A 26,476-nucleotide genomic window follows, 5' to 3' on the forward strand; every position below is an offset into this window, starting at 1 on the left:
GGTTCCAGCTATTGTTTCTCGGCCACCAGTTTTCACTTGGATTATTGGAATGGCATTTTAACTAGTGGCCCTGGTCCCATTCTTGCCTCTCAGTAGTCTGTTCTTAATACAGTAGCAAGGGGATTCTTTTAAGACCCTAAGTTAAATCATGTCACTCTCTCACACAAAACTTTCCAAAGCTTTCCTACTTAGAATAAAAGCCATAGTCTTTACAAATGGCCTACATAGCCACAGGTGATCTGATAATCTCCCTTGCTTCATCTCTTGATACTCTCCCCTTCTCTCTGTCAGCTCCAACCAATATAGTTTTCTCCATGTTCCCTGAACATACCAAACCTACTTCTGCCTCAGGATCTTTGCACTTGCTTCTTAAAAAATTTGGCTCATCTTTTCTCTAGACAGCCATATGATTTATTTGTTCATATTCTTTAGGTGTCTGTTTAAATGCCATCTTGTTAGAGAAGGCTTCCCTGAACATCTTATACATAAAACTGGAAACTTGACCCCACTGGCACTCCCATCTCCTCTTCATCTCTTTTAGTATTCTCCACTGTATTTGTGTGACTCTTGATTTCAGCTTAGGTCATGATCTCAGGTTTGTGAGATCGAGCCTGGCATTGGGGTCTGCGCTAGGCGTTGAGCCCCTGCTTAAGACTCTCTCTGCCCTTTCCCCCCCTCTAAAAAAATAAATAAAATAAATAAAGGTAACTTTACAGGTATTAAGGCAATTTGCATTTTTAAAGCTTATTTGTGAGAGAATATAGTATATTTACATACCATAGTGTAAAAGGCACCGTAGGAATAAATAAACAGCTAGTTTGTTAGCAAGAGAAGCTGTAACTATTCCCGGAGTGAACGGTGTTATAGAGGATGTTAGGTGTGCTCCTGACTGTTGGGTCTTCTGTGTTACCTTGTGTGTCCACACTTCATTTTATAAAACATCTCTTCAGAGAAAAGTAGGTGAAAAGAGGAGCAGTGGTACCGTGAGGCCTTTGCATATTCAACTCAGGTTGTGCGAGCTTCTTTCCAGTCTTCCAGTATGTTAGGTTTATTGCAGTATAATTTACATACAACAAAACTCACCCTTTTGGGTGTACAATCCAGTGAGTTCTAACAAATGTATACAGTTATGGAACCATCACCACAAAAGTTCCCTTGTGTTTTTTGTAGTCAGTTCCTTCTCTCACCCCCAGGCCTCGGCAGCCAGTTACCTGGTTTCTGTCCCCATAGTTTTGCTTTTCTAGAATGTCATATGGATGGAACCATACGGTATGTAGTCTTCTGTGTTTGGCTTCTTTCATGCAGTGTAATGCTTTTGAGATGGATCCATGCTGTTGTACCTGTAGTTTGTGGCTTTTTTATCGCTGTGTTGTAGCCCATTGCATGGACGCACCATGATTGGTTCATTAGTCCACCAGTTGATGGATTTTGGGCTGTTTCCAGATTTTCATTATTTTGAATAAAGCTGCTATTATCTTTCACGTACAGGTCTTTGTGTGGACACATATTTTCACTTTTCTTGGGTAAATCCTGGGAATGGTACTGCTTGGTCGTTTGGTATGTGTATGCTTAACTTCATAAGAAATTGCCAAACTGTGGGGTGCCTGGGTGGCACAGCGGTTAAGTGTCTGCCTTCGGCTCAGGGCATGATCCCGGCGTTATGTGATCGAGCCCCACATCAGGCTCCTCCACTATGAGCCTGCTTCTTCCTCTCCCACTCCCCCTGCTTGTGTTCCCTCTCTCGCTGGCTGTCTCTATCTCTGTCAAATAAATAAGATCTTTAAAAAAAAGAAATTGCCAAACTAGAGCCATTGTGCCAGTATATCCCCCCACCAGCAGTGTATGAGCGTTACATCCTTATTATTGCTTCACGTCCTTGCCAAGACTTGATAATATCGATCTTTTAATTTTGGTCATTCTAGTAGATACGTAGTGGTAAAGTGTTTTCAGTTGCTGCTACAGCCTCCGTATCAAGTTTTCATTTGTAAGCAGGTCTTAGTTTTGTGGAAGGCATTGTTTTCTGCTGTCACCGAGCATCCCCATATCCACTCGGGCAGCTAATGGTGGATTTTCCAGCTCTGAAAACACAGTGGTTTTTTGTCCTCCTTCTTCATCTTCATCACACGATGTCAGATCTGTCTCACGGAGCTTGTTGTATATGTGATCCTCTCTGTGATGATGTTCGGGTCCCTCGCCGCCTCCTCCTAGGCCATGCGTGTGGAGGGTTGCCCTCCGACTGGCCGGGGTACTCGTGGATACTTAAAATACATCCTTGTGTACTTCACCTCCTCTCCGCAAGTGATTCCCTAGTAATTCTGTGACTCTTTTCTTTTGGCTTCGTCCTGAAGTCTGGTGTTCCAGCCTGGCTGGGAATGGAAAGTTAAGAGTGTGACGTCCTCTGACACCCTCCCTTCTTGTAGAGGGGTCTGAGGTTTGTTTGTTTAAGCTGAACAGAGGATGCCAAAGATAGAATTTGAGTCAGCTCAGCACTAGCTTAGGCGCTCCTTTTCTCTCTCCTGGTTCCTCCTTGCCTTTCCCCTCCCCCTCTGGCCAGTTGTTTCCTGGGCTTTGTCTGAGATACGCTGTACAGTTTTAGCCCCATCTAGTACTGCCTGCTGAAAGACAGAGGCGAGATGGAGGAGAAGCCGCCAGGAAGTTTCTGACAACAGTGTGCTGCGGCCGCCGCCTCTGTGCTGATGATAGTTCAGGACAGCAGTAACCTCAGGAGAAAGGCATTCAGAGGCCTGCGCTGAGCTGCGGGCTTGTGGCTAAACTCAGGGAAGGAGGAAGGACGGGCCTGGAAATGCCTCTCTTAGATTCATCTTATTTGCCATCAACCATCTTTATTTTGACCCACGTTCTTGGAATTGCCGGCGTTCTGTACTGGAAGAGATGTGCCAGAGGCAGAGCAGGTAACTTTTGCACAGGAGTTATTCTTTAAAGTCAACCGTGGGGCTTCTGAGGGTGGGGTGAATGACGGAGGGCTTCCCAGTGGCTTTCCTTAAAGGGCCAGTACCTCTTTTCAGTCGGGGTGCTGTCAGACCTTAGTGTGTGTGTGGGTCTGCTGAGGACACTGGACTGCCCTGGGACCAGTGTGACACGCGGACTCGTCCCCATTCTATGGGGCCGTCTGCTAGAGGGTGCTGGTTTGATGAGGCGCTGTCTGGGCTCCAAGCTGAGAGAATCGGCCACTGTGCTGACTTGGGTCCTTCCCCCGAGAACCAAGGTCTTCCTTTCCCTACTTCCTCACAATCTCGAAGTGGCTTCTGGATCTTTGTTTTAAACCAAAAACAGAGTAATTCTATCACCCTCCTCTACGTAGAGATATGAGAAAACTTGTGGGATTAGAGAAGTTTCTGAATTTGGTGTATTTTTGGGTGAGAAAAGGCAGAGGAAGAAAGGCCAGTGAGAGGAAGGGGTGAGTGGTGTCCCTGCCACGGTGGCCCTGTTCTCTTTGATATGATTAAAATTGTTCCTTTTCCCTCAGGCAGCCATGCAATTTACTTGTTTATCGAAGTCATCCTGTTTAATGCATGGAAGTTAACTGTTCTTTTCCCCAGGGAGTCAGGCCCTGATACTTCAAAAACAATAATAATAAAATAAATGGTAGCAGACCCCTCTTTCTTCTCATATTTGCTATTAGTTACATTATATTCCTTTGATTTCTAAAAGCCCAGTGCAGGAATCAGCCTCACGTTTAGCTGATTCTAAATCTCCATGGCTGAGGATGAATAAAGTCTAACTTTTCCTGGAGTCCACCCTCGGATCTCCATGCCTTCAGGCCTGCCTATTACCTTCAAGCCAAGGTATTAAGATCCTTGTTACTTTGTATCTTAAAAGTTAAGATGCAGATTTGATGACTTACTACTTCGCTTTCTATTAAAAGTTCGTGCATGCTTGACAGAATTAGAATTAGAATCAGTCATTCCCCAGTGTCCTTTCCAGTAAGTCCCAGAAAAACTCTGGACTAAATATTCAGATCCCCGCATGTGTCTGTATCAGCAGAAACAGACATTTAGAAATATGTTTGCTTGTATGGTGGTGTGTTTAAAGAGGTAGCCCAAAGTGACATTCCTGAAATGTAAGCCTATATTGGAACTTAGAAAGAAGGGAGTAGGCAGGCATGAATTATTCGGCGGTATATTCTATTTCATATGCAATGAGAAAGTAAATACCATCAAGGCGGAGGCCGCTCCTTTCCTTCCCTGTGCACTGTGGTAATGACATTTCTAAACCACTAATTGATTAATATTTTAAAAGTTTATCTTCACTATAGGATTTTCTATGATACTTAGGAGTCAGAGCCCTATATTTTAAGTGCTTTTTTTTTTATGTTTTAGAAAATGAATTTCATGAACAGCCATAAACTGCATTGAAATAAAAAGAAAAATAAATTGTAAAATCTTTTTATTTCTATGAAACAATTTTCGTTCTAGTACCTAATAGTTAATTGGCAAGGTGCCGTGTTCACTTTATCTGTACAGTTGAAGCGGGGGTTTTATAATTGGAGATTACGGATACCAAAACTTCTGTAGGAGTGCTTAAGAGATCCTGTACCCATTTATTTTCATTTCAACTTTGAGGTGTATTTTATCTAAGATGTATTTAAAAGTAATGTGTCTGCTGTAATGTACTACTTGCCGATTGGACATCCCCAGAATAACGTTTCTCCGCTATCTCTAAGTATATATTTAAACTGCTTATAAATGTATAGTTTATTAAAGTGAAGTTTGTACCTTTTCATCTGGCCTTTTATTTTTTAATTGGGAGCGTTTCCCTCTTGCAGGACATACTGTAGAACATAGGTCCTGTGCCTGGTAAATTCTAGGCAAGGCTCAGTTGTGTGGGCTCGGGTGCTGAGTCCGTAACAGTGAGTGGGTAACACATTGCCAGGGGATGACACTGTAGTATTGGCTGAGTGTGTACTAAAAGATTTTGCGCTTCTTGTCCCACATTTCTAGTCATATTTACATATTATAAAGAATCTACAGAATTTTAGACATCCAAGGTAGTTGACTTTGAAGCAACTATTTCTGCTATTCTTTCAGCCTCTTGTATCAATTTATTTGAATAATATCCTGAGATTACCAGGCACACTGTGAAACTATTACTGTTTGTTGCTATTTGTATGAACCAGTTTTTAAAAAGGGTTCCCTGTGATAAAGTGGGGCATAGAAATAGACTGGATGCTGAAGCTGATACAACTGTAATTAATTTATCTCTACTTTCAATCAAAATTACTTGACTGGTTATGTCATTTGGCTTTAAAATAACATAAATTTGAACCCATAAAATAGATTTATACTGTTAAACGCTGCCTTCATTTATTTTTTTAAGCACTGTTTTTATATGTTCTATATGTTGAGTTGCATATAAGATTTGTTTGAAAAACTGATTGAGAACATGCAACCTCTGGATTATTCATCGTGTTGGTAACTGGGGAGTTCTTTTTTAAGTTGGAAGTTGCCTCTTTGTAACTTAGGCCCATTAGTCCAAATTCTTTTTTTTTTTTTTTTTTTAAGATTTTATTTATTTATTCGACAGAGATAGAGACAGCCAGTGAGAGAGGGAACACAAGCAGGGGGAGTGGGAGAGGAAGAAGCAGGCTTCCAGCGGAGGAGCCCGACATGGGGCTCGATCCCAGAACTCTGGGATCACGCCCTGAGCCGAAGGCAGACGCTTAACGACTGCACCACCCAGGCGCCCCATCCATTAGTCCAAATTCTGCCTGGCAAAGGTCAAGTCTGCTTTCTCTTCTAGGTGTCAGTCAGGCTCGCTTAGGTTTGAAGGCTGTCTTTGCCAGTCAGCACTTCCCTTTCCATTGACTATGTACAATTCCCTCATTTCTTAGTATTCTAGTATTCCCTTTGGACAGTTAAATAGGTTGTTTTTGCTTGGAAATTTTGGAGGCCAGGTATACCTGTGGAGAGGTGAAGGGAGTACAGCAGAAACATGGGGAAGCAATCGCCAATCACTATTCCTTCATTTTCCTTATTTTTTTTTTCCTGAATGTTATGTTTCTCAACCATTGGTGAGCTCTGGTTACATAAGTGCGTGGCTTTTACAACCATGTTCCCAAGTCACCATCTCTTCAGCGGATGTAAACAAGATACAGGAAGACACAGAGCGTTTGAAGTCATATAATGCCTGTAAGACAGAACTTTGCATTCAGTTAGTATTTAGATTTTTAAATAGTTTTTGATACACCCTGTCCACACTTACATTCACATATATTATTATTCCAAAAACTTCCTCCTGTTTTAGTTTGCATCCTCATTTTTTTCTCTAGGGCTGTTTGAAATAATCAGTTTCTCCCATACTCCTCCCCACCCCCACCTGTGTTCTAACTGTAGCTGGAGTTACCTTTCTAAAGTGCAGAGCTCTCTGTATCACTCTCCTGCTTAAAATCCATCAGTGCTTCCTCTCTGCTTTTAGAAGAAAATTCAAACTTTTCAGCATGACATGAAAGTGTTTTTATGAGGCTCCTGGCTGACTTGGTGGGTACAGCATGTGACTCTTGATCTCAGGGTCATGAGTTTGAACCCCGTGTTGGGCGTAGAGACTACTTAAAAAAAAAAAAAAAGGTGTTTTTATGATCTCCCCCTGCCTATTTCACTAGTTCCATTTCCTCTCTTGGCCTTACAAGCACCTGGTACTCCAGCCTCATTTAAAAACTTATAGATCTCTACCTCAAATGCTTGTACCCTCTTTTCAACTGGACTACTTGATACTTATCCTTTAAGGTAAGTAGTGAGCGCCTCTGGAAAGCCTTCCTCCACTGAAGTAAGAGTTCCTCTCTGTGCCCCGGTAGCACTGTAGTAGTGCTTCTTATCCAAACCTGTACTGTCATCATGCTCTGCTTGTCTCTCTCTCCTAATTACAGTCTTCTAGACTGTAAGATCTTTAAGAGCAGGGACTCTTACTCATCTCAGTTTCTCCAGTGTCTGAGACAAAATAGCTGTCAGTAAATGCTACTTGAACAAATAAAATGAAAGAATTAAGATAGCATTAGATATAAGCTGTAGCAGGGAACTTGTCTTATTCATTTATATACTTACAGGGCTTGGCTTAGCTTGACATGTGGTCTAAGGTAGGTGCTCAGTATAGGTTAATTGAATGATATAGAGTTGCCCTGTGTTTTAGTTTATTAATATCTCATATTGTGATAACATATGGAAAAAAGCTTTATGGTTCCTTGAGAACATTTGAATTTTTGCGTGTTTGCCAAAGGACAGATGGTCCCTCTCTAGGGTCTTGTTTTCTTAATCTACAAAATAAATGAGTTGGACAGTCCAGTCTCTTAAGGTTCTTTCCATTTCCAACATCCCACTAGGAAGACCAGCTATAATCCCTGGATCTGGACCAGGTGAAGTGCAACCTAAGATTGCATCACCTTTTCCCTCCCCTCCCCTCCCCTCCTCTCCCCTTTCCTTTTTCTCTTCTCTTCTCTTCTCTTCTCTTCTCTTCTCTTCTCTTCAGCAGCTCTGTGACACTGTTAAGCTTAAGAGCAGTTATAAAATGGTCAAACCCGATACATGCATTGCTGTTATCTCCCCCCTAGACACTGCTGTGCCTTCAGTGTTCTTGAACTTCATTCAGTACAAGACATAGGTATTCTAGGGGCGCCTGGGTGGCGCAGTCGTTAAGCGTCTGCCTTCGGCTCATGGCGTGATCCCAGCGTTCTGGGATCGAGTCCCACATCAGGCTCCTCCTCTGGGAGCCTGCTTCTTCCTCTCCCACTCCCCCTGCTTGTGTTCCCTCTCTCGCTGGCTGTCTTTCTCTGTCAAATAAATAAATAAAATCTTAAAAAAAAAAAAAAAGGCATAGGTATTCTAGTTACATTTTGTCCTGTGAGATTTGGTGTCACTTTTTGAGGTTGTTTGAATGTTGATTCCTCCATTTATGATATTAGCTTTGCATCCTCTATTCATCTTCTCTAAAAATTTGTTGTTAACAGGTACTTGATAAATAAGTAAATGGTCATATATCTAATATATCTTTACTCAAATAACTAAACCATTAACTGTCTTAAGATGGAGCCTTTGCCTTTTTCTTTCCTTAGCTCTTTTTTCTAGAGCTGTGTGGTGTGTAGGAAGACCACTGAACCTGGAGTCAGAAGACCTGGGTTCTAAGTCCTGGCTCTTTTTTTTTTTTTTTTTTAAGATTCTGTTTATTTATTAGAGAGAGTGTGTGCGGGTGAGAGAGCACAGGAAGAGGGAAAGGGGAAAAGCAGGCTCCCCATTGAGCAGGGAGCCCGATACGGGGCTCGATCCCTGAACCCTGAGATCATGACCTGAGCTGAAGGCAGATGCTTAACCGACTGAGCCACCCACGCACCCCAGTTCTGGTTCTGCTGCTGACTCTATGAGATGTTAGGTCACTTACTTCCTGTGCACTTCAAATTTCCCGTCTCCATGAGAAGAGTAAAGACTAAGGTCTCTAATTTCCTGTGCTTCTGGCAGTGCGATCACCTGACCTTTGCTTGGATGTGACATGGAATTGTGGTTGAGAGGCTGGGTCAGGCCACCTGTGTTCTCGTCCTAGCTCTGCCACTGCTGGTGTATTGCCATCAATCTGTCTGGCTCTGTGCTTCCTCATCTGTAAAGTGGGGTTAATAATACTGCATGGGGGGCGCTTGGGTAGCGCAGTCGTTAAGCGTCTGCCTTCGGCTCAGGGCGTGATCCCAGCGTTCCGGGATCGAGTCCCACATCGGGCTCATCGGCTGGGAGCCTGCTTCTTCCTCTCCCTCTCCCCTGCTGTGTTCCCTCTCTCGCTGGCTGTCTCTCTGTCACATAAATAAAATAAAATCTTTAAAAAAATAATAATAATACTGCATGGTTGTCTTGAGTTAGTTTTTAGAATACATTCTGCACATGGTAAGGACTATGTAATTGTGGGATTTGTTTGTTTGTTTATTTATTTATTTATTATTTTTTTTTTTAGTAATCTGTACACCCAATATGGGGCTTGAACTCACGACCGAGTTCAAGCGTCGCATGCTCTTCCGACTAAGCCAGCCAGGCACCCCAAGGACTATATAATTGTTTACTATCCTCATGATACTTTTTTCACAAAAGATATCATTGAGGACATAGTAATTTCCTGAAAGCTGCAGGGACAAAATATAAATATTTGTCTTTACAGTTGGGAATGAAAAGTGAAAAAGCCAATGTGGGAGTATACAAAAAGTTAGTGATATATTATGAATCATTGCCTTACACACTAGAAGGAAAGACTTCTGTGTCCGCTTCAATATCCTTAACAGTGGGTGATTCTGGCATTTAAGGAATAAATGTATAGCTTTGATTTTCTGTGCTATTGTAAGAAAGCCCATAGTTGTAAATTCTCCAATAACTTCGAGCCATGTGTAGAAGTACTGGCTTGGATCTCTTCCTTCCACTCAGCATTTTATTTTTTATTTCTATTTTTTTCCCATTCAACATTTTAGATATCTGCAGGTAGCAGTCAGATTCACTTTTTGCTGCCTCTTACATTTCTGGACACCCAGTGACCAATGACATGACTAAAAGTTGGGCAAAAAAGAAGGGGGATAGCCTGGGTAAATCACTGCTCAGGTGCGTCTCCTCTGAATAATTAAGAGCTGACCGTGTTAATCAGATTCTTGCTGTTAGTAGCAGCTTCCCTTTTGAGGCTCAGGACGTCCTAGGAGGGAAGGCCTGTGTTTCCTGGCAGGTAGGCTGACCTTATCCCCAACGCTCTCCCCCAGCTTCCTCAGTCTGCAGTACCTTCACAGGAAATAGATTCTGCTTGGATGCCAGGGGAGTGAGGAGAAGGCAGGCTTTGATTTACCTTTTTTCAAACCTTACCCAGTGATGATTATTTTGACTCTTAGAGACTATGAAATTATTTAGTATTTCTAGAAGTAACCCCGCATATTCATTTGGGATATACCCTAAATCTCAAGTTGGCTGTAGTCAAATATTTTTATTTCCTGATCTTCCCAGGAGTGTTCTGTTGCCTTAAATATACAGCTCCCCCATGGCAGTGTAGTTATTCTGGGTTAGGTCCCTCTCAGAAACAGTAGGGTGTAACAGGAGCTGGAGCTTTGGAGCTGGACAAATGGATACGTAATCTTGGTCAAGTTATGTAGCCTTTAAAAAAAATATTTATTTATTTTGGAGAGAGAGAGTCATAGCGAGCGTGTGTGAGTGCAGGGTGGGGGAGGGGCAGAGGGGCAGGGAGAGAATTTTAAGCAGACTCCCTGCTGAGCTAGGAGCCAGAGGCGGAGCTCCAGTCTCAGGACCCTGAGATCATGACCTAAGCTGAAACCAAGAGTCAGATGCTTAACCGACTGTCCCACTCAGGCGCCTCCAAGTTATTTAGCCTTTTTAAAGTATTTTCATTTCTAAAATGGAAATGATAATACCTGTTTTAGAGAATTGTTGGGGTTAGATGAAATTGTATTTAAAGTTCTTAACACACTACCCGTGAACTGTAGATGCTCAGTTAATTTTAGCTTGGTTATTAATTGCATTCAAAATGTGTTAGAGACCAGAATATGAAGACAGAAGACACAAGACTCTAGAAATTTAAATCAGATAAAGGAAAAGTTTTTTAAAATATGAATCAAGAAACATTGATTCCTTTTTCTTCTCTCTTCCTTATTTCTTGTGCATTTCTCTTCTCAGGACAAGGTAAATTCTAGGAGGACCCTTCCTGTCCAAGGCTGACTAAAAAGAGTCTAATAAGGGGCGCCTGGGTGGCGCAGTCGTTAAGCGTCTGCCTTCCGCTCAGGGCGTGATCCCGGCGTTCTGGGATCGAGCCCCACGTCAGGCTCCTCCGCTGGGAGCCTGCTTCTTCCTCTCCCACTCCCCCTGCTTGTGTTCCCTCTCTCGCTGGCTGGCTCTCTCTGTCAAATAAATAAATAAAATCTTAAAAAAAAAAAAAGTCTAATAAGAGGAACAGAGTAGAGTTGTCGCGGGTTATCGGGGTGACTGGGAGCTTAGTCGAGGAGGGATAAAGTCAGCTGTGAGTCCCGTTATTAGTAAGTAGTAACAGGATTACTAGCAGTTTGTAGGTGGGAGGGATGCCCAGTAGGGAGTGAAGAAAGCTGTTGGGGGACTGAGGCAGGTCGAAGGGCTTGTTTAAATTGAGTGGCTTGCTAGGCAAGCTCGCGTTTACTCTTTTTCACTTGCAGTCTTTGGGGCTAATCTCTGCAAACTTGCTTTCCTGGGTGTTGCCCCTCCCTCCCTGCCTTTAGGAACAGGATTGGGAGTAGAATTAGCCTGAAGAAGTCATTCTATTTAGGGAAAGGGCAGTGATTAGGCCCTTATCTGTAGTGGGGCCTTTCTGAGTAGTGTGGGGCCCAGATCGGGATCGGAGTGGCTATCCTGCCATCTACAGAGGCTCCGCTTTTCTAACCCCTGGTTGGGTCAGAAGTGTGAAGAAGCAATAGATGGGCTGGGCCATCTGGTGAAAAAGCCCTTCATTGTGTTCCTTCAGCATTCCAGTGTCTGGTACAATTAGCCGAGACTCAGAAAACAAGTTGGACAAACAAGCGAGCAGCCTTCCATTGATGGATAAAGGGATCTCTGGCTCCGAGGAGTTAAGTGTGCTGACTGCAGACAGAGTGGGAGGTCTGGGAAGAGGAAGGGGACTTTGGGATGACATTCCTGGCTGGATGAGGGGAAAGAATGGAGCAACAAGCAAACAGTATTTTCGAAGTTGATGAAATCTGCCCGGCTAATCTCCCTGAGAGGCTGGCTGGGGCTGGGCTAACCTGTGAAGTAGGTGGAATCATTGCGAAGAGACTGTGACTCTTCCCTTTGGGCAGCTGTAAACGTGGGGAAATGAAGCTCCATTTAGAATCTGGGAATCTGTTGGCAGTGGACAGTGGATGGGATTCACTCTATTATAGTCTCTCGCATTGCGGGACCTTCTCAGTTGGTTAACACTTTACACGTACTTCTGCCCGAGAAGAGGCCAGCCAGAGGAGCAGTTTGTTGGGCAATGGATGTACTGTGCCTGACTTGGCAGTAAGCTGTTCTACCTTACCAGCTCTTCTGCAACTGTCTGAGATTCACCAGGTCACAAGCGTCTGCTCTGCAAATGGAGGGTAACTCAAAGACCAGCCTCTTTCTACCTGCTCAGGCTTACTCAATAACTTGGCTGGACTTTTTCCTATGAAGCTCCCACCTCTGTATGCTGCTGCTCTTCTGAAAACACTGAGCTGCTGCCTCTTTTGAACAGGATGCTATTTGCCTGAAGACCTGAACCCGGTTTTTGGAAGTGCCCTAGGGAGGAGCTTCCTCTCTGACCTCAAGGGGAGGAGGAGGTCATTAGGAAGTGGAGGGTGGAGCCACGTCTCTGTACTTCTGCTGCCTCTCTCTGCTCATCGAATAGCCTTTTGGCTATCTGTCTCTGTTTACCTCGAAGCCTTTTTTGAGGAGCTGCAGAGGGTGCACAGGCCGCTAGCTGGAGGTTCTTTGGAACACCCTCCTTTTGGGTGGGGTCAGCAGACACAAGAGTGCCATGTGGCCTAGTTACCAAGATGAGCACGAGTTCAACGCCCACCTGGTTGGCCGCATGTGCTGTATGGGTTAGTATGTGAAATTTTTTCCTTGTCTGGGCCTGTGGATCCCAAATAGCCCTTGCTCTCATTGACTCATAGGAATATATGGGCTTTAAAGTCTTGCAGGTGTTACAAGCTTTGGGCTTGTTAAAGTGTGCAGGGGAATAGACGGGTGCCCTACTTCCTGGGGAACTTCTTAAGCTTGTAGTGACTGGCAGTTAAGAGCCTGAGCTTTGGGTGTGGGACTTTTTTATAGAGACTGAATTCATGCTCAGGCTTCTTTTTGCCTGTATCAGGAAACCACTTTTAAGTTATGTTACATAGTTCTGAGAGTCCAGGGTGTATTTTTAGCAGAAGTTGGTTGGTTACGGAGTCCACCTCTGAGCGGACTGGATGGGGCGGGGTGGGGGGGGGAGGAGTCATAGTCTGGGTTTCCTCTTTCACTTACTCTCTTCTGCCAGCAATGAGGAGGCAAGAGGGCTCCAAGATGGTCTGGGGACGAGTCGGGGACGGGACCTAAAGAAGAGTTGCAGGCTAGGGGGTGTGTTGTGTAGGCTGTGACTTAGATCGCCCTGGATGAAGGACAAGAGTTCGTTTAAATAATGTTCTGTGACCTTGAGCAAGTGGCCCAGGCTTTTGGCCACAGGTTTCTCTGGCTTCCAAACTGCGGGGTGTACAGACTGGTGCTGGAATGAGATATCAATTCATCAGTTCTTGGTAAAATGAAAATGATAAGGAGAAAGTAGTGTGACTTTCATAAAAGGAAACTCATTTAAAGGCCTGTTCTTTACTCTGAGATGCCCTTCCTACTTTCCTGATGTTAAAATGTCCTTTATTTTATGAAAGAATTGTTCTTAGGTAGTAGTTTGGTTTTAGATATCCCTACTTAGCAAAAGAAAAGGTTGACAGCTTTATGTTAGGTTTTCTGATATTTTGGAACATTTACTGGTTTGGGAACTCCTGGATTGATCATCGACTTTGATAATTAAAATACCTTTTGATATTATATTCTTGAGTCTCTGAAGCAGGACAAAATGGTGAGCCAAATAGGCAGGCTTTCACCAAAATTGAAATTGCTGGCTGTTTACGGAGGGGAGAGAGCGGAAGAAATCTCAGAAGGGGTCTAGCAGAGCTACAGCTCTGATTCTGTCTCCTCATGGCTAGGCCAGTACTGCCAGATATTTAAGCGCTTTGTGAGAAACAAAGGTGGTATTATAATAATGTTTGGGGCACACGGAGGGGTTTAGTCTGTTGTTGCCATGCAGTCTAGCCTTTTATCTTTCTGGTATCATTGAGAGTTCCTCCCTGAGATCTAGAGAAAAGAATCTTCTGCATCTGAAAGTGCTTGGAGATAAAAGGGCCACTTTTCTGTAATCAACGAGTAGTTTAAGGAAGTTTAGAATCTTTATTGAAAGTTTCGGGGCAAAAACGTTCTCTCTCATCCTACCCTGTTTAATCCCCCAGAGGCAGTGAGGCAGTGTGGCCTAACGGTTAAGAGAATGGGCTTTGGCATCACCTGTCTGCTTGGGGCTCCTGCTAGACCACTGAGTACCAGCTAGATGAGCTGGGAGAATTGCTTTATCTTTCTATGCCTTGGTTTCCTCATTAAAAAAAAAAATTTAAATAGACCCTAACTCAGAGTCATTATGAGGAGCACATGATATTCAAGCGCTTAGCCCAGTGTAAGCTCTGCAGGTGATTTTGATACGGCCAGTTCACAGACTGGTAATTGGGAACCATTGACCTAGTCCAAACTCCAAACTCCTCACATTATAGATGAAACTCAGACTCAAAGAGGGGAGCTGAGTGTTCTATAAGGTAAGCATCGTAGACTACAGGCCAGCAAATCCAAGTTACAGACCTGTCCCTATGTCACTTTATCCAAGTTCTTAAATTTCTTAGCGCTTGGATTTCTTCATCTTTCAGATGATATTTTGAGGGTTCTTAAACCTCCGATCTCTTTGTATCTGTGATTTAGTTTTTCTGATAATCTAATGAATAGTCAAGAAACTATTGAGCTTTTCTCCCTCCTCCCTCCTCCTGGTGTGTCTCTCCCTCCGTCTCTGTGGCTCATTTCTCTTGCCACCATGCTAGCTTCTGGCTTATTTCTTTATCTAACTTCTGTTGTTTACTCTCGGATTCCCAATAGAGCAAAGAATTATCATTAATAAAGTTCCAGTTTGCCTGAGAAATAACATAAAACTTTAATTTTGCACTGAAGTTTCTAGAATTATCACCTCTCTAAACTCACAGTTCTCAATCTTCACTGAGACATTCTAAGCCTGGTGATGGATGCCTGTCATGAATCCCAGTTACAGTTAACGGTTTGCACCACCTCTTCTTCCTGTCATTACACAGGACGATATTGTGTTGCCTTCTGATAATTTCATGGTGGCAGTAGTATGGTGGCTAAAAGTCCATGACAGACTTAGATTTGAATCTCAGTTCTGATACTTGCTAATTGTGTGACTTCAGGCAAATTATTAGTAAGCCTTTTTGAGCCTCATTTGATAAAAATGAGGGTAAATAGTGTGTACTTGATAGAGTTGTGAGGACTGAGTCAAATACTAAATGAGACAGGCCTTGCACAGTGCCTGACACAGAGTAAGCACAATATCTAGGTCAGTCTTATCTCCCAAAGTTGACTTATGTATGTCTGAGGATAGGAATCATTTATAATGCTGGTGCCATTGTATATTTTTGGTAAGCACAGTTAATTGCTTGATCTCCATCTGTCTCTCTTTCTCTCTCTTCCTTCCTTCCTTCCTTCCTTCCTTCCTTCCTTCCTTCCTTCCTTCCCTCCTTCCTTCTTGAAGTATAGTCGACACATAATGTAACATTAGGTTCAGGCATATGATTCAGTAAGTTTATACGTTCTGCTATCTTACCATAAGTATATTTACCATGTGTCTCCGTATGCTGTTGCAATATTATTGACTGTATTGCCTGTGCTGTACCTTTTATTCCCGTGACTTATTCATTCCATTACTGAAAGCCTGTATTTCCCGCTCCTCTTCGCCCATTTTGCCCATCCCCACACCCCTCTCCCCTCTGGTAGCCATCAGTTTGTCCTCTGTGTTTGTGGGTCTGTTTCTTCACCCCATTTCTTTGAGCTTACATGAAATGGTGCAAAGTCTCCTTGGTCCAGACATGGCAAGAAGAATTTGGGAACGCTGTAACTGTAGGCGGGACATCTGAATGGAAATCCCTGCTCCCTGCTGAAAATCAGCCTTTTTTTTTTTTTTTTTTTAAAGATTTTATTTATTTGACAGAGAGAGAGAGACAGCCAGAGGGAACACAAGCAGGGGGAGTGGGAGAGGAAGAAGCAGGCTCCCAGCAGAGGAGGCCGATGCGGGGCTCGATCTCAGGACCCCGGGATCACGCCCTGAGCCGAAGGCAGACGCTTAATGACTGAGCCACCTAGGCACCTCCTGAAAATCAGCCTTTTAATTATCATTTGGGAATACTTTTTAGTCTGACTTTGAAAATGCCATCATAAAGTATCGTTGTAGTTATAACCTTGGCACATAGTGGGCTTTCAGTATATATTTGTTAAATGAATGAGTATTCTTGAGTACCCGTTATTGTCTTAAATGTTGGATATTTAAGGAAATTTAAACACAGTTCTTGACTCCAGAGCTAAAGTTCAGATTCAGATAAATAGGATTTACATAGAGAGATATGTAACAATAGGTTTTATATGCTTGGGGCCAAGTAAACTGAATGAACACAGGCACCTGCAGGCACCTAGAAGTGGCTGGCGTAGGCGGAAAGATAGAAAGGGAGAAGTGGGACTTCAGCTGGACCTTGTAAGGAGGCTCTAACTTAGATAACCCAAAAAGAGGGAGACAGATATTCCGGTAGGGACAATAAAGACAAGAATGTGCAAGTTATGTTTGGAAACAATAATATCAAAATGGTTGCATTTGAGTCATGCAGGGGAGAGCCCAGAGATAAAGTTGGAAGAGTAGATTGTAAATTTCTTCAGGTCAGAGGCCACTTATTTATCTCCTCCAGGCACCTAACACACAGGGAATAAAACCCAGAATTGAATTTCAAAGGGTTGTAACAGACTATGGAAATGAAGCACCTGCACTTGGTCTTCTGGGAGCCACTAAAGGATTTTTGAGTAGAGGGATAATACGGACAAAGGGGTGATTTCGGAAGATTTGTTGAGATAGGCTGTCTGCTGTACTTGCCACAGCCATAGCTATCAACTGTTAGTTTCAGATCTGTTGCCTCAATTCTGATTGCTCTTCTGAACTCTAGACCTAACGTTCCCACTGTCAGCAAGAAGGTCTACTAACACCTCATTATTTTTCTTCTACTTTACCCATTCTACCCAACGCCCCATCTGTGCCTCTTTCTATTTTCCTAATCTCAAGATACCACTCCTCCCAGTTCCTGGAAACATTAGTTGACCAACATTTATTGACTAGAAACATTGGAATTATTTTGAACCTTCCCTTTCCTTAACACACCTAGTCAATATTTAAGGGCTATTGTTTCTGCCTCTACATTATCTTATAGATCTGTCTGCCCTCTTTATATCCGTGCTGTCTCTGCCCTAGTTCATACTGTTAGATTTCTTTCTTGGTTTGTCAGTAGACCTCTAGCTGGTTCTTGTGCCTTAGTGTCTCTCTGCCGCAGACTGGCCTTCAGTCCAATGCCAGATTAATCTTTCCAAAACACTTTCTGGTTCAGAAAATCTTGGGGCACCTGGGTGGTGCAGTTGGTTAAGTGTCCAGGTCTTATTTTCGGGTCAGGTCATGATCTCAGGGTCATGAGATCGAGCCCTGTGTCAGGTTCCATACTCAGTGCGGAGTCGGCTTGGGACTTTCTCTACCTCTCCCTCTGCCCCTCACCCTGCTTACGCTCTCTTTTTCTCTCTCTCAAATAAATAAGTAAATCTTTAAAAAAATCTCAGTGGTATCATTTTATTTACTGAATTAAGTAGATACTCCTCCAATTTTCTGGAGTGATTTAACCTCATATGAATTGCAAGCTTCCTTTCTCATTAAATTGCTAAATGTATGCAGTGCATAGCTATGCAATTCCCTGAAACATATCCTGCGTACTTACATGTCTCTGAATTGCTGCTTATATTTCTTCCTCAGTTTGGAATTCCTTAACTCCTTTTTGTACTGGCCAAATCCTAATTGTTATCCAAGATTTAGTTCAGACACCGTGCCTTCCGTGAACTCTTCTGCTGCCCTCTGTCAGAATTAATCAACTGTGCTTATGAGCCTCATTTTGTGTGGTTTGTGTCTAGTGTATTATTTGCTTGATATTATTGTTAATTATTTATATATTAGTGTTTGCCACTAGATTGTAAATTTCATGACGTCAAGGAACAGGTCTGTTCTGACTGTTTCCCTTCTCTGTCAGCTCACGTATCTCATTTTTAAATTTCTAGGAGGCTGGTGCCTCTTGAGCTGCTGCTGCTGCTTCTTCTTCTCCTCTTCCTCCTCCTCCTTCTTCTCATTCTCCTCCTCCTCCTTCTCATTCTCATTCTCCTTCTCTTCTCCTTCTTCTTCCCCCTCTCCCTCCCCCTCCTCCCCCCACCCTCCTCCTTTTTTTTTTTTTTAAGATTTTATTTATTTATGAGAGAGAGACTGAGTGCACAAGTAGGGGGAGGCACAGAGGGAGAGAGAGAAGCAGATGACCTGGGGCTTGATCCCAGGACCCTGAGATCATGACCTGAGCTGAAGACAGACGCTTACCCAACTGAGCCACCCAGGTGCCCTGTTGGGCTTCTTGAACCATTTGCGATTTTTCTGTGGCCCTCAGGGAAACAAGCAGAAGTTCTTTTATTTGCTTTTGTAATGATTTATAATGCTCTGGGACTATGTTACTGGCTGTGTTGGATTAGATCACAGAGCTTTGCACCTCAAATGCAGGCTTTAATTCTAATTCTAGGCCTGTTCTCAAAGTGCTCCTTGTAGCGTAGGGCAGATAGACACATAAACAGTAATACTGTGCAATAAGCACAAGAGAAAGATCACCTAAACCACTGTGAGTAAAGGATAGGAAAAGCTCCTGGAGGTTGAGTTGAATAAAGAGCAATGAGTAGACAGACAAGGGAGAAGCTATATTCCACACAGAGGGAACACTGAATACAAGAGCAAGATTACATTTGGGCAAGAGTGTTCAGCAAGGCTGAAAGTTAGATTTTTATGAAAGGGTAGAGAGGGGTGAGTGGCAGGCAGGCATCACATCATAATTGGGTCTTAGATGCCAAGGTAAAAAGTTTGAATATTATCCTGAATGGCGACATCAGGCTTTGGAATCCAATGGAGCTGAGTTCAAATTGGACTTCTTTACCTACCTTGTGATCTCAGACAGATTACTTAACCTCTCTGGGCTTTATCTTTCCAGTAAAATGATATCTAGCTTTCAGGGTTGAGCATTAGAAACGATATACATAAGGTGTGCAACACATAAGCATGTGTTCAGTCAGGGTTAACTACTAATATTATTAGGAGGCTAAGGAGTCACTGAAGGGTTTTAAGGCAGACAATAACAAGATCAGTTTTGTTAGAAAGATTGCTGGCAGCAATGGAAAAGGATGGTGTCTTAGTTTGGTCCACGGACGTGGTGGCTGCAGCAACACACCTTTATTTCTCACAGTTTGGGGGCTGGAAGTCTAGGATCAAGGCAGCTACAGATTTGGTGTCTGGTGCAGGCCCTCTTCCTGGTCATAGATAGCTGTCTTCTCTCTGTAACCTCACATGGCAGAAAGAGAGTGAGAGAATTCTCTTGGGGTCTTTTGTAAGGACCACATTTTTATAAGGCTCATGACCCACTCATGCCCCAAAGGCCTCACCTGATACTATCACAGTGCGGGGTTAAGATTTCAGCATATGAATTTAGGGGACGAAATACAAAGATTCAGACCATAGCAGATGGATTAGAGCAGGGAAACCTGTTAGAAGCAGAGAGAAAAGAAGAGTTCAGTTTCAGACAAATTGAGTTTGAGATGAGCATGAAATGTTTAGGAGGCGATTAGACATGTGAGATTGGTATTTAGGTTGAAAGCCTGAGCTAAAGATATGGATTTGAAAATGATCAGTTACAGTTTGAACCATAGGAGTAGGTAAAATTATTCTGGGAGAATGGGGGAGAACTGCTCTTCATAAAACTTTTTTTTTTTTTAATTTATGGGTTTTTTCCCCCCCTCCTACCATGCACGTAACACCCAAAATTTTCATGCAGTTTTAGGTGGTTCATGGCACCCCTTTCCAAACCCATCTATGTACCTTTGGGTCCATGAATATCTTAAAAACCCGTAATAGAAAATGAAGGAAAGAGGGGCGCCTGGGTGGCGCAGTCTTTGGGCGTCTGCCTTCGGCTCAGGGCATGATCCCGGCGTACCGGGATCGAGCCCCACGTCGGGCTCCTCTGCTGGGAGCCTGCTTCTTCCTCTCCCAATCCCTTGCTGTGTTCCCTCTCTTGCTGGCTGTCTCTCTGTCACATAAATAAATAAAATCTTAAAAAAAAAAAAAAAAAGAAAATGAAGGAAAGAAGGCTAGGGATGAATGAACATCTCAGGAGTGAGCGGAAGAGAAGGAATAACCAAAGAGGAAGGAGGAACACTAGGGTGGAATGGAGACTCAGATTCAAGAGGGATAGTGAGTTTAAAAGGTGAAGGAATGATCAGCAGTGTCTTCTGAGTTGCCAGGTACGTAGACAGTTGTGGAGAAAGCAGTTTCAGTGAATTTGTGGGGCTCAAAGCCACACAGGTTACATGGGGGACTAGAAGGTGAGGAAGTGGAGATAGCATTGTCATCATACTTGTTCAGGAAGCCAAGGGGAAAGGAAAGAGAGAAGTTAAAGACATACAAGCCAGGGGATAATTGTTGGATTAAGGTTCCCAAAGAGAAGGGAAGAGGTGGGATCCAGATTTTAGGTGGAAGGACTTACCTAAGTTACCAAAGGACATCTCTACAGGTGAAACTAAAACAAAGAAAATTAGGGTACGTATTGGTAGCTCGGTGGACTGTAATGGTCTTAATAGAAGTTGGAAACAAGTATTAAATCCTTCTAATTAACCCCCACGTCATTCGTTGGTGCCTCAATATGTTCAATCTTAGAATTTCCCAGTGGGCGGTTGGGTTCTTTGTTGGCAGTTCATAGCCTTTGGTAGGGCTGAGTTTATAAGAAGCATCAAAGAAGATGGCTTTGTTAAATTGACTGGGGTATCTTTGAAAATTCTACCTCCAGTGTTAGGTAGAGAGATCTTCGCTGGGCCTGGAATTAAATTAGGGATTTATGTGTAGGGTGCCAAACCTTAAAGTTTCAAAGTCTGAGCTGTTTGGAGCATTCTGAAAGTTTAATAGTTAAAGTTGCTCTTTGGCTTCTGTAATAAATTTCCTTGCTCAAGTATTACAGTCTTAAACCCCAGGCACTGCAGTATCTATCCTCTTGTCTTAATGCTTAAATCAGGAAAGAACTTGCATGTAATTGATGGGTCTGCAACACAGGATCCTAAAAAAGGATCCTTCAGTTTTGGGGGCACAGTTATTCCATAAACCCTTTTCTGAGGAACTTACGGCTCAGCTGTAAAGCAGGCTAGCTAGTCTTGAGAAGGGCTTTTAATCATGTTGCCCTTAGTAATTATGCTCAGAAAAAGTGCCTGGAGCTCTTGCCGCTGAATTGAAAATCCGTTTTTAGCAGATGGAAACATAGTAAGATGGACCAGTGTCCATTGTGCCCGTCACATCTTCAGGTCTAAAATAAAAGAGGCAGTGGACTAAAAAGAAAAAGACATCTCATGAATGAAGCCCCAGCACGGGGCTCGAATTATGACCCTGAAATCAAGACCTGAACTGAGATCAAGAGTTGGATGCTTAACCGACTGGGCCATGCAGGCGCCCCCTGCTTCTTCTTTAAAATGTTGATTAGTTTAAAAGGAAATTTGTTAAATTTTCCTTTTCCATCTATGTATTATTTAACCTGTCATGGCAAATACATATAACTTTTATAATTAAAAGTTCTGAAAAGAAAAATAACAAGGAAAACTTATATCTCTAGAGTGAGAATTAAACCCGGAAATGGCCATTCTTGGTTATTCAGATATTAGTGTAGTGAGGCAGAATGGGTCTGGTGGTGGTGAAAATGTAGGGGGGGTGCAGAACTTTTAGTTGGCTTTAATTTTGTTTTCCCATCATGGCTGCATGTTTCAGCACACAGGTGACAATTATTGGGGTGTTGGTTTTTTTTTTTTTTTTTTTTTAACATACCGGACTGTTTTCTGGTAGGGAACTCAGCTCTGATTTCATTCTGTGTGTTTCATTAGCCAGTCTTCTAATCATATATTGGCCAGTCCAAAAAATTTTTGTTTTTGTTTTAGGTCATATCCTGTGGAGATACAAAAGTAAAGCTGCTAACAGCTAACATGCTTTACTTTTTGTATAAGCATGATCTCTTTCCTTAGGAGTTAGTGATCTCATTGGTGATGTAAGAATAAGCAAATTAAAAGTTCAGGACTCTATATAATTATATAAGTGCTGATTGAGTGATTAGCCTAGTAAGTACCCTAAAAATTTGTAGGACAAAGAGACTGTTGAGACCTGGAGTTGTCAGGAAAGGCTTCCAGAGTAATTTTTCTCAAGCACACATGTGATCGTGTCATCTTCTGTTTAAAATCTTTTCGAAATTTTCCCTTACCTTTTCCTACCAATTTCTCAGTGCTAAAGTTTGGACTCCTTAGCTTGTAAGAAAGGTCATGATTTGGCCCATGCCATCCTGTCTAGTTTTAAGTCTCTCCACTACCTAGTATACATCCTGTCTTTCAACCATCCTTGATTCTGTGCACTTTTCTGAACATAAGCTCCTGGTTGTCTCCACGAATTTGCATTAGGTGAAATTTTCCATGTAGTAGCTTTGTCCCTTCCCTTTAATTCTTGGCTAACTTCGAGTCATCTTTTAAGGTTTAGTTAGACTCACTCCTGTGGAAACTTTCCCTAACTGCCCATGTTTCCGTCTCTTGTTCGGATAGCTTAACCATTCATTTTTCTTCTGTTCTTGAGCACTCTGTGCTTAGCTCTGTTTATAGCGTGTAGCTCCACACCCAACATGGGACTTGAACGCATGACCCCAAGATCAGGAGTTGCGTGCTCCACCAACTGAGCCAGCGAGGTGCCCCGACTGTCATCTCTTTTAAAGATAGGGACTGTGACTTTGGGATCTATTTTTTCTTTTTAAAGATTTTATTTATTTATTTGAGAGAGAGCGAGAGAGAGCATGAGCTGGGAAGTGACTTTGGTATCTATTGTCGGAGTCAAACACAGGCTGTTCCAAGCATGAATACATCTTACTAAAGATGTATTCAAAGAAGAGCTGAATGAACGGATGAGCTAGATTTTAAAGAGTAAACAGTATTTGGGGCACCTGGGTGGCTCAGTCGGTTGGGCATCCAACTCTTGATTTTGGTCATGATCTTGGGGTTGTGGGATTGGGCCCAGTGTTGGAGACTATGCTCAAATAAACAAATAAATAAAACCTTAAAAAAAAGAGTAAATAATATTTGGATAGGTAGAGAGGGAGAGAGTAGCATCCCGTGAAGAGAAAATAGTGTGAGCAGTGTCAGTGATGTAGATGAGATTGCACTTGTAAGTTGGTTCTCATTCAGTCTGTAGATGACACAGGTTTGGAAAGGATAATGAAGATGTTGGATAATTGAATCAGCATCTAAAAAGGTGTTGGAATGACAGTGGTCAAATCTAATAAAAACCCTAGCTTCAAAAACTTGGAGGGCTCTATTAAGTGAAAGGTAGCCTGGGGTGCCTGGGTGGTTCAGTGGGTTAAGCGTCTGCCTTCGGCTGGGGTCATGATCCTGGAGTTCCGGGATTGAGTCCCCCATAGGGCTCCAGCCCTGCATTGGGCTCCCTGCTCAGCGAGAAGTCCGCTTCTCCCCCTGCCCCTCACCCCGCTCTTGCTCTCTCTCTCTCTCTCTCTCTCTCAAATAAGTAAAAAAAAAAGTGAAAGTTACGCTACACCTAAAAAAAAATTCTAACAGTTCCAAATGAGAGCCAGTAGGGAGAATTTATAAGGAAGCAAATGATGGCCTATTTATAGAACTACTAAATCGATATATTGCCTTAGGAGGTGTGAATTCTTTATTAAGTTTTAAGTATCAGAAATATTATAGAGTTATGCAGGATTTGGGCAGACCTTTCAACCCTGAACAGATGATTCTTTGTTGTTGAAGGGAATCCTGTTTTAGCAGGGAATAAGACTAGGTAACTAATTCTAATTCCCAAGTTCTGTGGTGCGTAGTAGGAAGAGATCACTGTTCCCTGCAAAGCATAAAAAGATTCAAGGCTGAAAAGAAGGATGTGAAGTTAAGAGCAAAGACATGGATGAGGTAACACTGAGGCTATAAACTCAGAAATGTGAGTAGGTAGTATATGCACCTGGAAGTGGAGAGAGAGTGTCAGCATCGTTCGAAAGGTAGCCATGTGGGTCTTACTAGGCAGTGAGTTAGAAGGGAGTAACTGGGCAGTAGGGAGGGACGACCTCACTGATGTTTGTGCGGATTATTAGTGAGCCAGAGTTATTTAATTCTGCCACTTTCTTCTGAAATGCTCTCTGACTTGGAGAAAAAATCAAGAGTTGAGCCTTGGTGGTAATTCAGGTTTGCAGATTGTCACGGTGAACTCTGTGGTAGAAGGTTAGGCAGGTGGCAGTTCCTGGGGGATTAGTGATGGCAGCTTTAATTGTTTAACTGTGTCATCCAGCATAGACCAGGATAAGCTCAGATGCTCTTAATAAAAGGGCTACAATAAGAATGGAGCGATAAAGCTTGGGAGTGATTAGGGGGCTGCTAAGGCGGCGTGTCTGGAGCAGGAATGCAGCGTGACTGTGGTGTCTGGCTATGAACTGGAGGTGAAGTTGAGCATGATGCCCGAGGATGCATGTGGAGATAGTGCATGTGAACTGAGTTGTTGGGAGGTTAAGGTAGACTTGCCATGTGGAGGGGGGCATGCGCCAGGGAGTGGTCGATGACAGTGAGCATGATTTGAACAAGGTAATAGGGGGACGTCACAGGCTTCAAATAGAAGAAAAGGAGCAAAGCTGATGGATCAGTAGGTCTGGAAGTGCTCTGGGGAATTGGCGGATGTGGGAGAAAGGGAGTCCTCTGCGGGATCGGGCCTCCGGAACAGTGATGCCAAATATTGGCAGTCATGCTTTTGTCAATGAGGTGCACAAAACTGAGAGTGGAGAGTGTGCCTGCAAAGAAGTGGCTCTGTAAGACTTAGCAGAAGGAAGAGGTGGGGGAGATGTGCAGTGCAGGTAAACTGAGCAGCTTTCCAGGGTTGCCTGGTTGGTAATGGCTGCTGAGAAAATGGGAGCTGGGAGTAGACACCAGGGCAGGAGAGGGTGGGAGCAGAGCACTGGTCCGGCAGAGCCGTATGTGAAGAGGGAGGTGGAACCGCTGCAGTACGAGTGGCCCAAATGCCAAGGCCACTCGACCTCTTCTGTGGGTGGTGTTCACAGCTTTGGCTTCTTGGAGGTTGCTTTGGGGGAAGCAGAGACTCACTCGCTCCCCCGATTGTGATGCTAAGGAGACTTTGCCATGGCATGGTTTTGAGGCGTATGATTCGGTCTCATCTCTGAAGTGTCAAGATGGTCAGGACAGAAGAGGAAGTTCAGACAAGCCAAATCTTCCCAACAACAAGACACTTCCATGGGTGTGTGGAAACCATCTCCATGGTCCACGGAGAAGCTGGGCGGTGGATGAAGCAGGGGTAGGGGAACTTCTCCGGGCTGTGCTAAGCCAGTGCCTTCTCTGTGTTTCCTTTACAGATGAACGGGACCGTGTTCAGAAGAAGACGTTCACCAAGTGGGTCAACAAGCACCTGATGAAGGTAGGACTCCTTCGTAGGGGCTGCCCCAGCACCTCTGGCTGCCCTTAAGCTGGATCTGTCAGTGCCTTCCCGCGGATAGTTCAGATTGCTTGTCATGTGCTCGTGGAGACACACATGTGACTTTTTAAAAATAACCAACATAGTCATAACAGTGTGGAAACTTGTACTGATCAGTTTCTTGGAGAGGACAGTAATAAATGCCATTACCTCAGAAGGTTGAGGTTGAGGATACCAGGGGGTAATTCCTGGATTCAAAGAATGCTTTGTTCCTAGCTTTACAAATTATTTTATAAACTCCCTTCTTTATTTTTATTTCTAGATCTGATTACTGTGTAAGGATGGGGCAGAGGCGCTTTTGTTCTCTTTCTTTCTCTTTAAGTGCACAAATCGTAAATGTTTAGTTTAAGCAATTTTTACCTGTGTATATACATTATAACCAGCATGCAGTTTAAGATGCAGAACACTTTCAGAACGGCTAGGACTAGGGAGAGATTTTATTAATTGTTTTTAAATAGAAGAGAAACCGAGGCAGAGTCATGTTTAAAAGCCCACCTAAGGATAAGCAGTATGACTAAAGTGGCAGTCCAGATTTGAAAACAGCATTTTTGAATGTTATGTAATAATCTCAAATAATTCACATAATTTTGAGTTATATTGATTACTGTTCTGGGAAAGGTCACCAGTGTCCTCTTAATTGCCATATCAGTAGCCTAATTTTATCTTTCTCTTATTTGATTTCTCTGCAGCATCTGATATTGTTGACTAACTTGTTATTCCTTAAAACCGTCTCTTACGTTGACCTCTAACACACTGATTTTTCCTGAATTACCTCTTTCCTGTATGAATGCCTTTTTCCTTCTCCAACTCCTCCATGTTGCTGGTTCCTCGGGGTCCTAACGCTACCCATTTTCTTGTTTAGTTCTCTGTACTCTTCTTTGGCAGTCTCATGTGTGCTAGTCACAGGGATCTTTGGTGGTGTGGAGCACAAGGAAGCACGAGTAGAAAAAGGATACGAGGGGATCTCCCAGAATCTGGTGTCTGGATGCAGCGAGGCTTAATGAAAACTAAACAT

General features: G+C 43.1%; 1 protein-coding gene across 17 annotated transcripts in view; it reads left to right on the top strand.

Annotated features, from left to right (window-relative positions):
• The window catches only part of MACF1 (microtubule actin crosslinking factor 1), a 328,942-nt gene that overhangs the window by 101,832 nt on the left and 200,634 nt on the right, over nt 1-26,476 (top strand). For 13 of the 17 annotated variants that reach the window (XM_044390486.3, XM_044390500.3, XM_048221817.2 and 10 more), the window contains exon 2: nt 25,343-25,404. In XM_044390486.3, the coding sequence (XP_044246421.2) occupies nt 25,343-25,404 (62 nt within the window). Of the gene's footprint in view, nt 1-2,442; nt 2,913-11,359; nt 12,560-25,342; nt 25,405-26,476 lie in introns of those variants that run through there. The other 4 variants (XM_044390495.3, XM_057305196.1, XM_057305194.1 and 1 more) reach the window with 3 other exon arrangements.

The sequence above is a fragment of the Ursus arctos genome, unplaced genomic scaffold, assembly GCF_023065955.2.
Source record: "Ursus arctos isolate Adak ecotype North America unplaced genomic scaffold, UrsArc2.0 scaffold_32, whole genome shotgun sequence".
Classification (NCBI taxonomy): Eukaryota; Metazoa; Chordata; class Mammalia; order Carnivora; family Ursidae; genus Ursus; species Ursus arctos.